Source organism: Urocitellus parryii, chromosome X, assembly GCF_045843805.1.
Source record: "Urocitellus parryii isolate mUroPar1 chromosome X, mUroPar1.hap1, whole genome shotgun sequence".
Taxonomy (NCBI): domain Eukaryota; kingdom Metazoa; phylum Chordata; class Mammalia; order Rodentia; family Sciuridae; genus Urocitellus; species Urocitellus parryii.
Window position 1 is genome coordinate 4,280,811 of NC_135547.1, and position 13,552 is coordinate 4,294,362.

General features: G+C 45.2%; 2 protein-coding genes across 4 annotated transcripts in view; one reads left to right on the top strand and one right to left on the bottom strand.

Annotated features, from left to right (window-relative positions):
* Cd99l2 (CD99 molecule like 2) overlaps nucleotides 1–2,988 on the top strand; it is a 109,733-nt gene extending 106,745 nt beyond the window's left edge. Inside the window, exon 10 of the mRNA XM_026403521.2 lies at nucleotides 38–2,988. Coding sequence (XP_026259306.1) covers nucleotides 38–102 — 65 coding nt within the window. The 3' untranslated portion in view covers nucleotides 103–2,988. The remainder of the gene's footprint in view (nucleotides 1–37) is intronic.
* A 2,973-nt stretch (nucleotides 2,989–5,961) lies between these two features.
* The window catches only part of Mtmr1 (myotubularin related protein 1), a 76,954-nt gene continuing 69,363 nt past the window's right edge, over nucleotides 5,962–13,552 (bottom strand). For all 3 annotated transcript variants that reach the window (XM_026403519.2, XM_026403518.2, XM_026403520.2), the window contains 2 exons: nucleotides 10,993–11,169; nucleotides 5,962–6,659 (listed from right to left, as the gene is read on the bottom strand). In XM_026403519.2, the coding sequence (XP_026259304.1) occupies nucleotides 6,495–6,659; nucleotides 10,993–11,169 (342 nt within the window). In that variant the 3' untranslated portion in view covers nucleotides 5,962–6,494. The remainder of the gene's footprint in view (nucleotides 6,660–10,992; nucleotides 11,170–13,552) is intronic.

Genomic DNA, 13,552 nt, shown 5'->3' on the forward strand with positions numbered 1-13,552 from the left:
CAGGTGAGACCACCTAACACATGTCTTCTTTCCCTAGTGAAATACTCAGCACTGCAAACACAGTCTGCAGAGCCCTCACAACCCGAACTGTCCACAATCTGAGGCTCCATTCAGCAGCAGACACACATGAAGGGTGCCACCACCCTTCGGCCCCTCATGTAGATCCCCAGCTGCTGTGCTACGCTTTCCACATTATTGGCTTCTTATTGTTGTGAGTTTTCCTGACAAGCTTTGAGTGTTCGTGAATTTGGTTTCTGTGCCCTGCCTGCAGGGTGGGGTGTCTGCCCTGCCCCAGGTGCTCTGAAGAGACTTGGTACTGAGGCTCAAGACCCAGTTCCAGCAGATTACCAGCATCATCCTCGGAACCTGCTGGGTCACCAGCTCCTCAGGGCCATCCTGTCCCAGCCTCAGCATGGGGAGGGGAAACCAAGATGAGAGCAGGCAAGAGGACACTGGGGACGGTGTGGAAGGAGAGCATTTCTGCTTGGGTGATAAATCGAAAGGTGGTATGATCCCCGTACACACTGGAATGGCTGACTCTGGCAGTGACCTCTGAGAGCTGTAAGTGGCTGGGTCCTGCTAGCACCCGGTTCACTTGGAATCCCTGCACGGGGCAGACAAATCAACACCAAGCAATGCCACACACATGTAATACCCAGGGCAGTGTTTTTCTTTTCCAATCCTGGATTTTACATTGCTGGCCTTTAGAGCTGGCACAAGTGGAGACTTTTCAGTTACTTCAGTGCAAATGTACACCTCATGATAATCCTGCCCTGAGAGTATAAGAATCTGGAGAAGTTGGAAGCTGCGACTTGCAGCCCTAATTCCTACCAGATTCCAGAGGGGACTAAGGGTAGCCTTAGGCTGGCCAGGGTAAAATTCTTAAGAGTCATTTCTGCTTTGGAAATGTTTTCTACTGGGTGATGGATGGTCACCCCACCCTGTATATGAGCTCATTTGAGTAGCAAGAGCTACAGGCATGGAGAACGAGCATTGAAACCAGAACCATGCTCATAGAAGTTGCCTAGAAATGTATGGGAGGGTACAGACCTGTAATCACAGCAGCTCAGGAGGCTGAGGCAGGAGGATCACAAGTTTGAGACCAGCCTCAGCAACTTTGTGAGGCCCTAAACGACCCTATCTCAAAACAAAACAAAACAAAACAGGTTGGGGATGTGGCTCAGTTGTTAAGCATCCCAGTTAAATTCCTGGTACCAAAGTAGAAGAAAGAAAAAGAAATGTATGGAAGGAGGAAAAGGAGCTGCTTCTGCCTGTGTAGCTCTGTAGTTATCCTCCTTGTCGATTCTGATGAAGAGCATTTGGAACATTGATGATATGTTAGACATGAGAACCCAAGGAATGGCCCCTAACCTGGCCCAAGTTGTGTGGTTTGGGCCAGAGCATAGCTGGCTTCGTGGTATTCCTTTAGCCCTTGCCCACAGCAAGCTCTGCTGTTAGAGGCTGAGCTACAGCATAGAGCCCTGTGTGCTGGTTATCAGTTTGCCATGTCAAAAAGCAATTGTTTGCTTCTTTGCCTCATGCTGGGCAATCCTTCTAAGCCACACCTCCAGCCTCCCAGAGAGCAATTCTGAAAGCAGAATATAAGTCACCAGCAGGCAAGATTCTATTTACAAAACTTCAGGGCGTCTTTGGACTGCATGATGGCCCCAGGCAATCCACATGCTGCACATTTGCTCCTTGCTGAGCTGGGATGAGGCATTCCCATTTCTTAAGGAAACCACTGAAATCCAAGCAGACCCCATCCACCATCTAATGCATGCTACTGTGTGTGTCCATTGTTTTAAAAGCCTATTCATGGCAGAGGGGCTTCAGAGGTGGTGCTGTCTCTAGGTGGTCTGGTAAGCCCACTCCCAGTGAATACTTGCAGCCTTCCAGCTGTTCCCTGACCTGTTTGGCCCAGACACACCAGCACTGGGTCTGAAAGGCAGGCTGGAGCACTGAGGACGCAGCAACGTGAAGGAAGGGAAATGTGGCCTCAGGAAGTTTAATTAGTCAGGGAGGCATTGTTTGCAAGATTTGCATGTTTTCAAGACCTTCCACACTGCTGGTGAGAATATCATCAATCGGATTTGTGCCTCCCTGATACCAAGGACATCAAGAGATGATGGCCCCGCAGCCTGGCCATTGCTGAGCTGGAGGTGGCTATGAAGAATTTTTGCATCTTTGGTCTATTGGCACCTAGATAGGGTGACCTCAGGGGTGTTATCCATCTTACTTTTATGGAGAGGCCCATCTGATGGCACAGACGTTGAAACCCTGCAGCCACGATGTAAAATAAATGCTCTTGGTAAAACCATTTTCTCAGTATCACTGACTTCAGTGACAAGAGCCCTATCAGCTCTCCCTTAGCTACCTCGGTGCCTTCTGCGTAAAGCCCTCCTGCATAAAACCCATCACTTGGCCCACAGGCGCTAACTTCAAGTGCCTGGACAGGCCTGGGCGGTCCTTGGCCTCCCATTTGCAGAGAGTATCATTCCAAGGGCTCCTTCTTCCCGCTGGCATTTGACACTTGCTTGGGTACTGTGGCCTGCAGAAGCCTTGGGAACTCCTCTCCTGTCTATATGAAGGCTTCATTAGTCAGTTCAGGTCTGGTCCTAGGTGGTAGGAAAAAGGGAGTGATCTGGAAAGGCCAATTGAGAACACTGATTATCAGCCAAGCTTGGCAGGGAGAACTTATAAAATGTTTAGCATTTATAGTATTAGCTCTGAGTGTATCCAAGTGAGCTCACAGCTCCATGGAAGACTGCTAAGGGAGACAGAAGATAGGGAACTTGGTGGGGAGGAGTGTCCTCATGCTGTGGGGCAGGCCCACTGCCTCAGCCACTTGGATTGGGGTTAGTATCATTTCTCTGAGGAAGAAGTGTTGGAGACCGATCTCAGAATCCTCTGTACATTCTTTTGTATGTGCTGTGTCCAAGTGTGAATTGTAAAATGTCTAGTGTGTGCATTAAACAAAATGGAACGTTGTATTGGGATTGTGTTGAGGTGCTTTTGTCACATGGCTCTCTTTTCCTACAAGAGTTGATATGGAGCTGAGCTCATTCCCTTCATTTCCAGCCATAGGTTTTCTCCAAGTTGAGAGTTCTTGCAGTTACCTCCTCATGAACAGCCTAGTGTCAGGGCTTCTGGGGGTGGCCTCCCATTATACAACAGCTGCAGTATAATATGCCCAATATCCTGGGCTAGGAGGGCAGACGCAGGAGCAGAGCCTCCAGAGGCCACACCCAGGCTTCATGGGCTGCCTGATGCTGCAGCTTGCCAGGTAGCATCAACTCCTCTGGGAGGATAGATGTGGCTGCACTGCCTGGCAGCTTCCCAGCCCACTGCTCTGTCCTCAGAGAAAGCCAGTCACCAGCAAAACTTCTCGTTATATGAGTTGTTTCAGGTAGAGAAAGCTGAGCAAGAAAAGGGGCGTTGTACCTGCCTGTGGAGAGTGGACTGTTGGGGATCAAGTCCCAGCAGACCACCTTGTCAACTCACAGCTTGAATTACAAACTAAGAAGATGGATGGAATTGTCAGCATGAACACGCTGCACAGATCCTGTGCAGTGATTGGAGTTGTTTCACATTGATAGCAGTTTTTTTTTTTTTTTTCATTTTGCTAAACTAGTCTGGTAGTGAAACGGCACCAAATCCTCAAACTCAAACTCACCATGTGACTGCCCTGTGCAGAAGTTCCACATGGCTAGTGGGGACCTGGCACAGTGGCCCTCCTAGCCTTCTGCTCTGGTGTCACTGCTGGGGATAGTTGCCTGGCAATTGGTCCCACTGAGCATCTTCTGCCTAATATTAGGTTCTCTCACTCAGCAGTGCTTCTCAGGACAGTCAGAGATCTCAGGCCCTAATAAGAAGGTTGACCTGTAGGGGGCAGTGTGATTTCACATAGGCCTTTACAGGGCTCCAAAAACGTGAAGTCCCCTAGAATTGGGGAAAGGCAAATTTTAGGTTTTAGCGCTGTACAAGGAGGACCCATTCCTTGACTCTTGGGTATTTCCAGTAGTTTTCCTGCCTTCAGCATTTCCTCAAGTTTATGGGTAAGGGGCATTTCTCATTTTAAAATCAGAGTACTTATCTGTTCCAGCCAAACACTTAAGACTCCTGATGAATTAATTACATGTATGATTTTGTAAGTGAATATTTAGGCACTTTACATATATTATTTGTGGTTGGCATATAGTAAACATTTACTACATGTTACTTTATTATTACTAATTTTCCCCAAGGGAAAAACCTACTAAAACACTTAAAAGAGTGACAACAAAAAGACCAGGGAGCAAACATATTGTAATTTTAATTATAGATTGAAATACAGTGCATCAGATGAGACAAATACAATATTCTACCAGTTTTTAAAAACCTGAACCATAAAGGTTTTACATTCTAGTACACTTAAATAAAACAACAACAAAAAAAGATGCTTAGATAATAAAACTTTACTTCAAGTTGTTTTAGAAACGGTTCTGTTCTAGGAACATACAAAGGGAAATGCTCTGCTGTGCTTTTTTAAAAAAATCAAATGGGAGTTTCGAGGGATCTGGCTGGCAGAGACCACCCAGGTGAGGGAGCATGCAGCTTGGCAGGGGGCAGCTCCCACTCCACCCATACCAGCCAGCTCACCTCACCAAGAATTAGCACTCTTGGCTTCTCTGATTCTGCCAAAAGCATCATCCACTCCACTATAAAAACAGCTCTAGTACGGCTGGGGAATTATATTTTTCCAGGGGAATAAAAATGGGAAATATCTCCATTTTAAAAAAAATCAGTGCATCAATGAATAATAGTTTATAAATCAGCTTTTGGATGTGTTGGGAACATAAATCAAAAGTAAACGTTAATTAAGCTATGATTTAGCAACAAATCCCCCAGATGATAAGAATTGAGAATTTGAGGTTATCAAATTATCTTCAATAAATATTTCTAGTATCTTCTGGAAGAATAATTTTCTGTAAGAATCAGAAGGTTGCAAGTTGAAAAAAAAATCTATTCTCTATATTTGACCATAGAAAACCTTTTTTAGGAATATATTTTAAAAAGTAAGGTCAACATGTAGGACTCTGTGTGGCATTCAGCAACTTGACACCAACCAGAAGAGGGTGCAAAACAGTAGTTCCGAGGCTGACCCTTTAAGCTTCAGAGAGTAATCTTACCTCCTGCTGCAGGTAGGGGTCTGGTGATTTGCAGAAATGGGCACAGCACTTGGTGGAGGGATGCTGGCACCCCACACGAAGGAGCTAAGAGTTGATCATAAATTCATTCTTACAAGGACTCACAGAATCACAGAGCTTAAATTCATTAAGTGAAGGTGCAGAACGATGGAGAGAAGCTTGCCTAACTGAGGCTGGCTCTGAGAAGGAAGAACCAAGGGAAAAGTGTGCTCTGCTCTAGCAAACCTCAGCCATGGCACAGTGGTTGCTTGAAAATATGGACAGGCAGTCTTGTGAATAAACTGATGTGAAAGGGTTGTGATAAAATGACAAATATTATTTTGTCCAGGCAAATCACTGGACAAGAAAGCAGCCTTGCTTTGATACAGATGCCTGGCATCTGTCGAGAGATGGTGGGCTGCAGAAACAGCCCAGAAATTATCAATAGGCGCTGCTCTTGAAGGAGCTGTCTGGGAGGCCAGCACTTAGGCACAGCTGTCTGAGTTCTCAGCATAACCTAATTCTTGCTGTCCTGAGGCACCCATTGCTCCCTGTGAATGGACTGGGCCACCTCAGGAGGCAAGTACAGAGTTTGGTTGAGGTCAATAACACATTGCCATTGAAATGACCACATCCAAAGCTTATTTCAAATGTACCACACCAAAGTCAGCATGAAGTTCATTTGGAAAGAATTTATCACATAGTCCAGTTAAGCAAATCCCCCCTCAGGTGACTATTCTAAACATAAAAAAGGACATAGGAAAATAAAGGCATGTTTCTCTTTTTAAAAAATACCTTATATGTACACAAGAGTAATTGGTGCAGGAAGACCCCTTGCATGAAGGTAACTGTTGACTAGATGGCAATTGTCTATATTCCCCAAAACATTTCATTTAAAAACAGTTTTCAAGTTGTGGCAAAGAGCTGAAAGAAGCCACATGCCTGGCAGTGTGGTCTTTCAAGTGAAGGATGTTTTTTCTATGAAGAGTTTAACTTGGAAAGAAATGGCGTGAGATGTTCTAAGCCTAAGTGCTGCGCTGCATCCACTCAAATTTCCCCCACACTGTCCATAGGAGAGGAAGGTGGTTCACAGGGTGTGTGTGACAGGTGGCTCCCCTGTGAATCCGGCTACACGAGGGTCGCAGGCTGGTCACAAAACAAAAAGCATTTACTGACAGTGGGAGCTGCCACCTAGCCACACAGATGGTCCCTGGGCCTAATCCTAAGAGACAAGATCACAAGTTACAGCCCTAACAGTAATGACCAGGTTCTTGAGCCGCCTGGGAGATGGTGGAGCAGCAAGATGGCCCGAGACACTGGCCTTGCTCATCAGACTGAGGTGTGGACAGGAGTGGCTGAGTGGGAGGGCGAGGAGCCCCGCTCAGACGAGGATGAGACGGCACGTGTGGCCACCTCCCGCTGCAGATCCTCCACCCGCTTCTGCAGCTCAGCCCTGACAGCCAGCAGCTCCTTGAGATTCTGGTGAATTGGCATCTGGTGGTGAGCAGAGACAAAGTCTCATTATTGGGCTGCTCTTACAGTACTGTGTTCCAACATCTAGGCCCTCAGCTTTGTGGTTATTTCCTCACCCAGAATCCTGTGTTACAAGTCTCCTGGACCAGTTACTGATCTTTCCCCCAGTGTACACTGATCCCTTCCCCATAAGCCATGTGCTTCAGCTGCCACCCAGACTACCCTGCATCTACTGGCAATGAGCCAGACTGGACTGGGCACCATTCAGGCCTTTTTGCCCTCTGCTCTCCTTGCTGGGCTCCCAGTTCTCAGGACAAGATTCACAGGCTCTGGTGAGACCGCAGACCTGAGTCTGCCCAGTGCAGACTCAGCCAAGCAGTCTGCTGAAGACTGTCAAACACACATGGTGCTTCCGGGCTGCCCAGCTAAGCCATGTTCACATGCAGACCCTGCTGCCTCCAAGAGCTCTGTATTTGTGCATTTTTATAAATAGTCCCCCTGACTGAAAAATACATTTGTTAAATCAGCACTTTCTACTACTTGGAGCTGTGTTTATTTGCAATGAAGTAGAGCATAAGGCCCCAGAGGGGTGATGCCATGGGAAAGGGACTAGCCTCTCACTCAATTATTCAGTACTTCTGCTCAAGTGCTTCACCCCAGTTATCTTTCTTTCAAACCCACAGATTGAGATGGGACAATAAAGAAACTAGAAGGTCACGCTATTTTATAGTCATAGCATCTAGCTCTCCAAACTACCAAGATAGCCTCAGCACCTACTAGAAGCCCAGAGATCAAAGACCTGGACTTTCACAGGCTGTGAGCAAAGTTGACTAGGCAGGGAGGTCACTAGGGAAGTGAAGAGGCACAGGGCGGGGTCTGGATCCTTTTCTCCTCCCAAACCCACTGTGCACACACAGCTACTAGGTGGATTCCAAGCCTCAAGCAGACCTCATGACATACCATGTTATTATCCTCTAGTGGCTTCTTCCCCTTGCCCTGAGAGTAACACCCTGAACTTGACCTCCAGGCACTAGCCTGCTTCTCTAGCTCATCACTCACCAGGTCAAAGACTTGAAGCTGCACCATCATGGTGCCCTGGTGATCAGCCCTTCTGGTAGGTGGGGGGAAGAACAAGAGAAGGAAGAGGAGTAAAGATAGGGCATTTGCATGCTTCCAACATCACAGGGTGCTCAGTAACCAGCACCAATGAGGCTAAGAACACTCTCCTTTGTCAGACCATGGGAAGAAGGAGGTAGGGGACAGCAACATCAGGGTCTTATAGCAAAGGCTGATCCTTAAAGGACACTAACAATGACAATAGTTCTCTTAACCTTAGGATCTCTCTGGGATTTTGCTCATCTGTGGGATTGTTTGATTCCAATCAGATGAGGGAATGCTTTGCAATCAACCACCATTATTAACACACACATGAGCTTCCTGGAGCAGAGCACGCAGGGGAACAGTCTCCTGCACACCCAGGAAATGAGACCCGGGCTGCCCAAGTGTGCCACCATCACCTTATGTCCTCAGGGAGCTTTTTGTAATTTTCTCATGTATCAGTTTATTTGCTACTAAGCAAGGGGGTGCCTGAAAAACAGATAACTCTGAGGCTTAAATGCAGGACTGCGTTAGAGAAACTTACCAGAGAAAGGCTAGCTATGTCTGACCCAGGTGTGCTAGCATGTGTGAGGCATAAGCCAAGGCCCAAAGGAGGAGGATGCCCACTGGCTCTTGGCCCCACTCAGCCATCCTCTAATAGGTTTTAAGAGGGAGCCCCTCTCACAGAAGTGAACCTTGCCATCTCCTTCTCAGAGCAAAGAGACCCAGTAGGCTTGTGTCCCCTGCCTTTCCTCCTATATCCTTCCTCCTCTCAGCCCCACATGACTCTGTTCCACTCACCACACACCTATGGCAACCTGCCTCATGGCCTTCTGCTTCCCATCCACCACAGTGCAGCCAGAGGGAGGAAGCTTTCCCCATCATACACCTGGCCTTGTACAAATGCCCACCTGCCTCCCTAGCATGGTATATCACCAGTGTCCCAAAAGGCCATGTGCCCAGCATGTTGTGTTTGTGGCCTTTAGTATAAAAGCTGTAGCCATGGAGATACAGCATAGGGAGAACACACACAAAAAACCGGACACCCACCTTCTACACCACCCCCCAGCACTGTGGCAGGTACTTGGCATAGATTTGTATCACGCTTGCACCTTGCCGTGAGGCTCAGGGCCTTGCTCCAGATCAGGACTGAGTTACTGCCAGAGACCCAATTTGGCCCTGGTGAGGGATATCCTTCCACAACTGCACACAAGTTGGCAAGTCCTGGATGAATTATGGCTTTTCAGACCCTTCCCTTCACCCTCTGCACTGTGGGACTGACATGAAGTCACAGGCACAGTGCCCAGTGGCACATTAAAGGACCTCAAGATAGGCAGCTATAGCCATGTTCCCTTGATCATCATCACGCTGAAACTGAACGCTCTTCCATGAGGGAGGAAACATCAAGAATAGATCTCTTACAAAAGATTTGCTCCCTGCCCTCACTTGTTTCTAATGGAGAATGAGCATAACAGGGTGTGTGGCTGGGCCTGTGGCACCGGCAGAAGGAGCTAGCACAGTGCTTCAAGGGGATGCTGCTTACATTTCAAGTCTATGACCTGCTAAGCCCTGCAGTAACTGAGAAACCCCTCTAACCAAAAGAGCACCAAACAGTTGGTCCCTGGAATCACTAAACAGACTATTTAGTGGCTCTCTCTACATAATTAAAACAAAGGTGTGACTTTCCCACTCTACAGCTGCCCAGCAAAGAAGAATTCAGCCAAGTGCCTGTGACAGCAAAACACACAAAGGAGGAAGCTGCTGGAAGCGGGTGAAGGCTGGGTCTCCTAGGTACAGCAGCAAAGGCAGGCAGAGTAGATCTGGAGCCTGGACTCCAGTGAAAGGATGGCAGTTCACCCTGCACTTCCACACCTGCAGAGCTTTGAGGTGCCACTTGTGCTACTTGGAGCTACCAGCCCCAGCCAGGGAAGAGGAGAGGGAACAACAGAGGTGAAGGCAACAGGGAGTGTAGGGCCTAGCTCAGAGAACTATGTAAGTGCTATGATCAGTGAACACTGAAAAATGCTCCTGCAGTTATAAGGCAGCAGGGCCAACTCACAGGATCTAGAGGAGGAAAGGGCTTTTGCAGCTGAAGCCTCATGGAACAAATGGAGTGAAACAGTGAAGCATCAGGGAAACATGCAGCAAGTGTGACTGGTGTGGGCTGCGGCATCAGAGCAGAGGATCCAAGGAGGAGATGGGTCACAGCTGCCTGGGGCAGCAGAGTGTACACGTCAGACTGAACCCACAGCTGAGGCTCCACGTAAGTGCACTGTTAACCCCAGGAGTTAGGAAAGGGACGGTGCCCTCTGGAGTTCCAGTGCCAGACAGCTGAAAGTAAAATGAACAACTGGACCTTGCCCCTGTCTGTGAGGCTTGGGGCTAAGATGGAGCATGTGAGGACACCATGAGAGGGACAGATGGTTGAGGAGGAATGCAGAGAGAGCAGGCAGGCTTCATCACTGGCTGATGGGGGAAAACAGTGGTGTGAACAATGGCTGGGCAGCATACTCCTGGTGAGTGTCTGCTAAGCCTTGGATGTGTTATCTTAAGAATAAACCTCAGCAGAAAGCTCTCTGTCCACAGAGGTGAGGGCTGTCTCCTTCCCTCCTTTTCCACATCCAGACCCCACCAGGCCTGGCCACCCATGTACAGAAAATTGGGGGTGGGGAGCAGGGATGAGTCAAAACCCATGGCAAAGCCCCCAAACTGGGGGAGCATTCAGAATAGGTCACGGGAGGCTTCGCTCACAGCCAGAGCTCAGCCACCGAAGAACACAAAGTACAGGCACAGGCTTGGCTGACTGGCCCTGTCTATGTATTGTTCTCTCAGTTTTTACCATCTCAGAAAGTATTACTGTGAAACAGTCTAGGATGGTAAGGCAAACATTACCCCTTCCTGGAGGGGAGGCAGTTCTGTGCCTCAGCCCATGCCTTCTTTCTATTGTGCTACTACAGCCTTTCCACCAACTCCACACATACATTACTAGAGTAGGTACTACTCCACCCATAAGACTTCCGAGCAACTTATAAGACTTAGAGCCAAACACAGACAGGATTCTCTCCATACCTTCCTCAGTAGAGGACAGAGGGCAGGAAGGAGGAGGTTTTCAACTCTAACAGCTTGGGGTTGGCCTAGAGGAACATGAATGCAAAGAACTACAGTACGTTAGCACCCACCATGCACACATTTTATAACATCATCTTCACCAGGAAAGAGACGTGTTCCTATGAGGAGAATAAAAACAAAAAGGTACCTGTGGTCTCATTCGTGGATTCCATCGTACATAATAGTTCACCCATAATTCCAAATGACTCAGACTAGCAACAGGATATAACACATGGTTTTCATAATTCACAAAGAAGGGATTAGAAAATTCATCTAGCTGGCTATTGATATAAGACCATAAAGATATAGTCTTTGTATATATATCCTGAAAAACAAAAAAGGAATAACTGAAATAAGCTTTTCTTCATATTCCAAGAATGAGTATTACATAAAGAAAATGACTGGAATAATGAAGAGAACTCAAAGAGTTACTAGGCCCCATCCCCATCCTCCCACCAAGTCTGGCCTCATGCTGGGGACAACATGGGAACATGCACTGCTTGCTGTCCTGGAAAAACATATTGCTGATATTAGGCAACATCCAGTATGTGTGTCTGTGGGGAGGCGGAATGAGAACTTTCTAACATCCACAAGATGATAGGACTCATCAATAATAAATACATTTTTTTATTCTGGTTTAACGTTTGCTTTTGTGACTGTTCATGTTGACAAACGTAGGTAGAATTTACAGTTAAGATCCCTTGCAATGGAAAAACCATACGTATCTGCAGAATACTGTGCCATGACGGCAGACTGGAAAAGCTGCCTATAGAGAAGTATGCATATCTTCCCCTCAATTTTATTTATTTATTTATTTTATTTTTAAAAAATTTTATTTTATTTATTTATTTTTATTTTTTTATTGGTTATTCTCTTCCCCTCAATTTTACATTACACTATTTAGAAATGATTAACAATTTGCATTGCTCATCTGAATGAAAACACCCAAATTTGTAGGGATGGGGACAAGACAGATAAGCATTAAACAATGGATCAAACAGTGAAAAATTCAAATGAAGAAAATAGGTCAAGAAAATGTTCTACCAACCTAGATGCCCTTCAATAGACGAATGGATAAAAAAAATAATGTGGCATTTATACACAATGGAGTATTACTCTGCATTAAAAAATGACAAAATCATAGAATTTGGAGGGAAATGGATGGCATTAGAGCAGATTATGCTAACTGAAGCTAGCCAATCCCTAAAAAACAAATGCCAAATGTCTTCTTTGATATAAGGAGAGTAACTAAGAACAGAGTAGGGACGAAGAGCATGAGAAGAAGATTAACATTAAACAGGGATGAGAGGTGGGAGGGAAAGGGAGAGAGAAGGGAAATTGCATGGAAATGGAGGAGACCCTCAGGGTTATACAAAATTACATACAAGAGGAAGTGAGGGGAAAGGGAAAAATAATACAAGGGGGAGAAATTAATTACAGTAGAGGGGGTAGAGAGGGAAGAGGGGAGGGGAGGGGAGGGGAGGGGAGGGGAGGGGGGATAGTAGAGGATAGGAAAGGCAATAGAATACAACAGACACTACTATGGCAATATGTAAATCAGTGGATGTGTAACTGATGTGATTCTGCAATCTGTATACGGGGTAAAAATGGGAGTTCCTAACCCACTTGAATCAAAGTGTGAAATATGATATATCAAGAACTATGTAATGTTTTGAACAACCAACAATAAAAAAATAATAAAAAAGAAAATGTTCTACTATTCTGTTGCTTATAAAAATGTTTACTTCTCACTGGAACATTCAATTATGACCATTTAAGTTCTTACATTTATAAGAGAAATACCACCGATAATTCAAAGGATCCAGAATAGCCAAACTAATTTTCAAAAGGGAAGAACAAATTAGGAAGACTCATATTTGTCATTTTCAAAACTTGCTACAATAATCAATACCAGTGGTGCTGTCATAAGGATAAACATAAAGATTAACAGGACAGAATATGGGGTATACTGGGGAATGATACTGGCCAAATTACATTGTGTGCATGTATAAATATGTAACAATGAATCCTGTCATTATGTATAATTATAATAGACCACTAAAATATGAGAAAAAATTATAAAAATGAATTCTTGCATTTATAGTCAACTGATTTAGAGCAAGGGTGGCAAGACACTTTAATGGCAGAAAGACAGTCTTTCCTCCAGCACTAGCTAGATAGCCAATACAAAAGAATGCAGTTGGACCCTTATCTCACATCATATACAAACATTAATTTAAAATGAATCACATACTGAAATTTAAAAGTTAAAACTGTAACATTTTTAGAAGAAAACGGGATCAAATTTTTGTGATCTTAAGCTATGATTTCTTAGATACGGTAACAGAAGTATAAGCTACAAAAGAAAAAAAATGGACTTCATCAGGATTAAAAACTTGTGTTTCCAAGGACATCATAAAGATAGTAAAAAAATAACCCACAGAATGAGAGAAAAAAACTACAAATCATATATCTTATTAGGGACTTGTATATATAAAATGTGTCAATAATGAAACTGACAAATAACCTAATAAAAAATGGACAATAGACCTGAATAAACATTTCTCCACAGAAGATATACATATGACCAATAAACACATAAAAAGATGTTCAACATCATTGATTGTAAGGGAAATGCAAATTAAAAACATGTCATACTACCAAGTACAATGGTTATTATTTTTTAAGGAAGTAATAAGTGTTAGTGA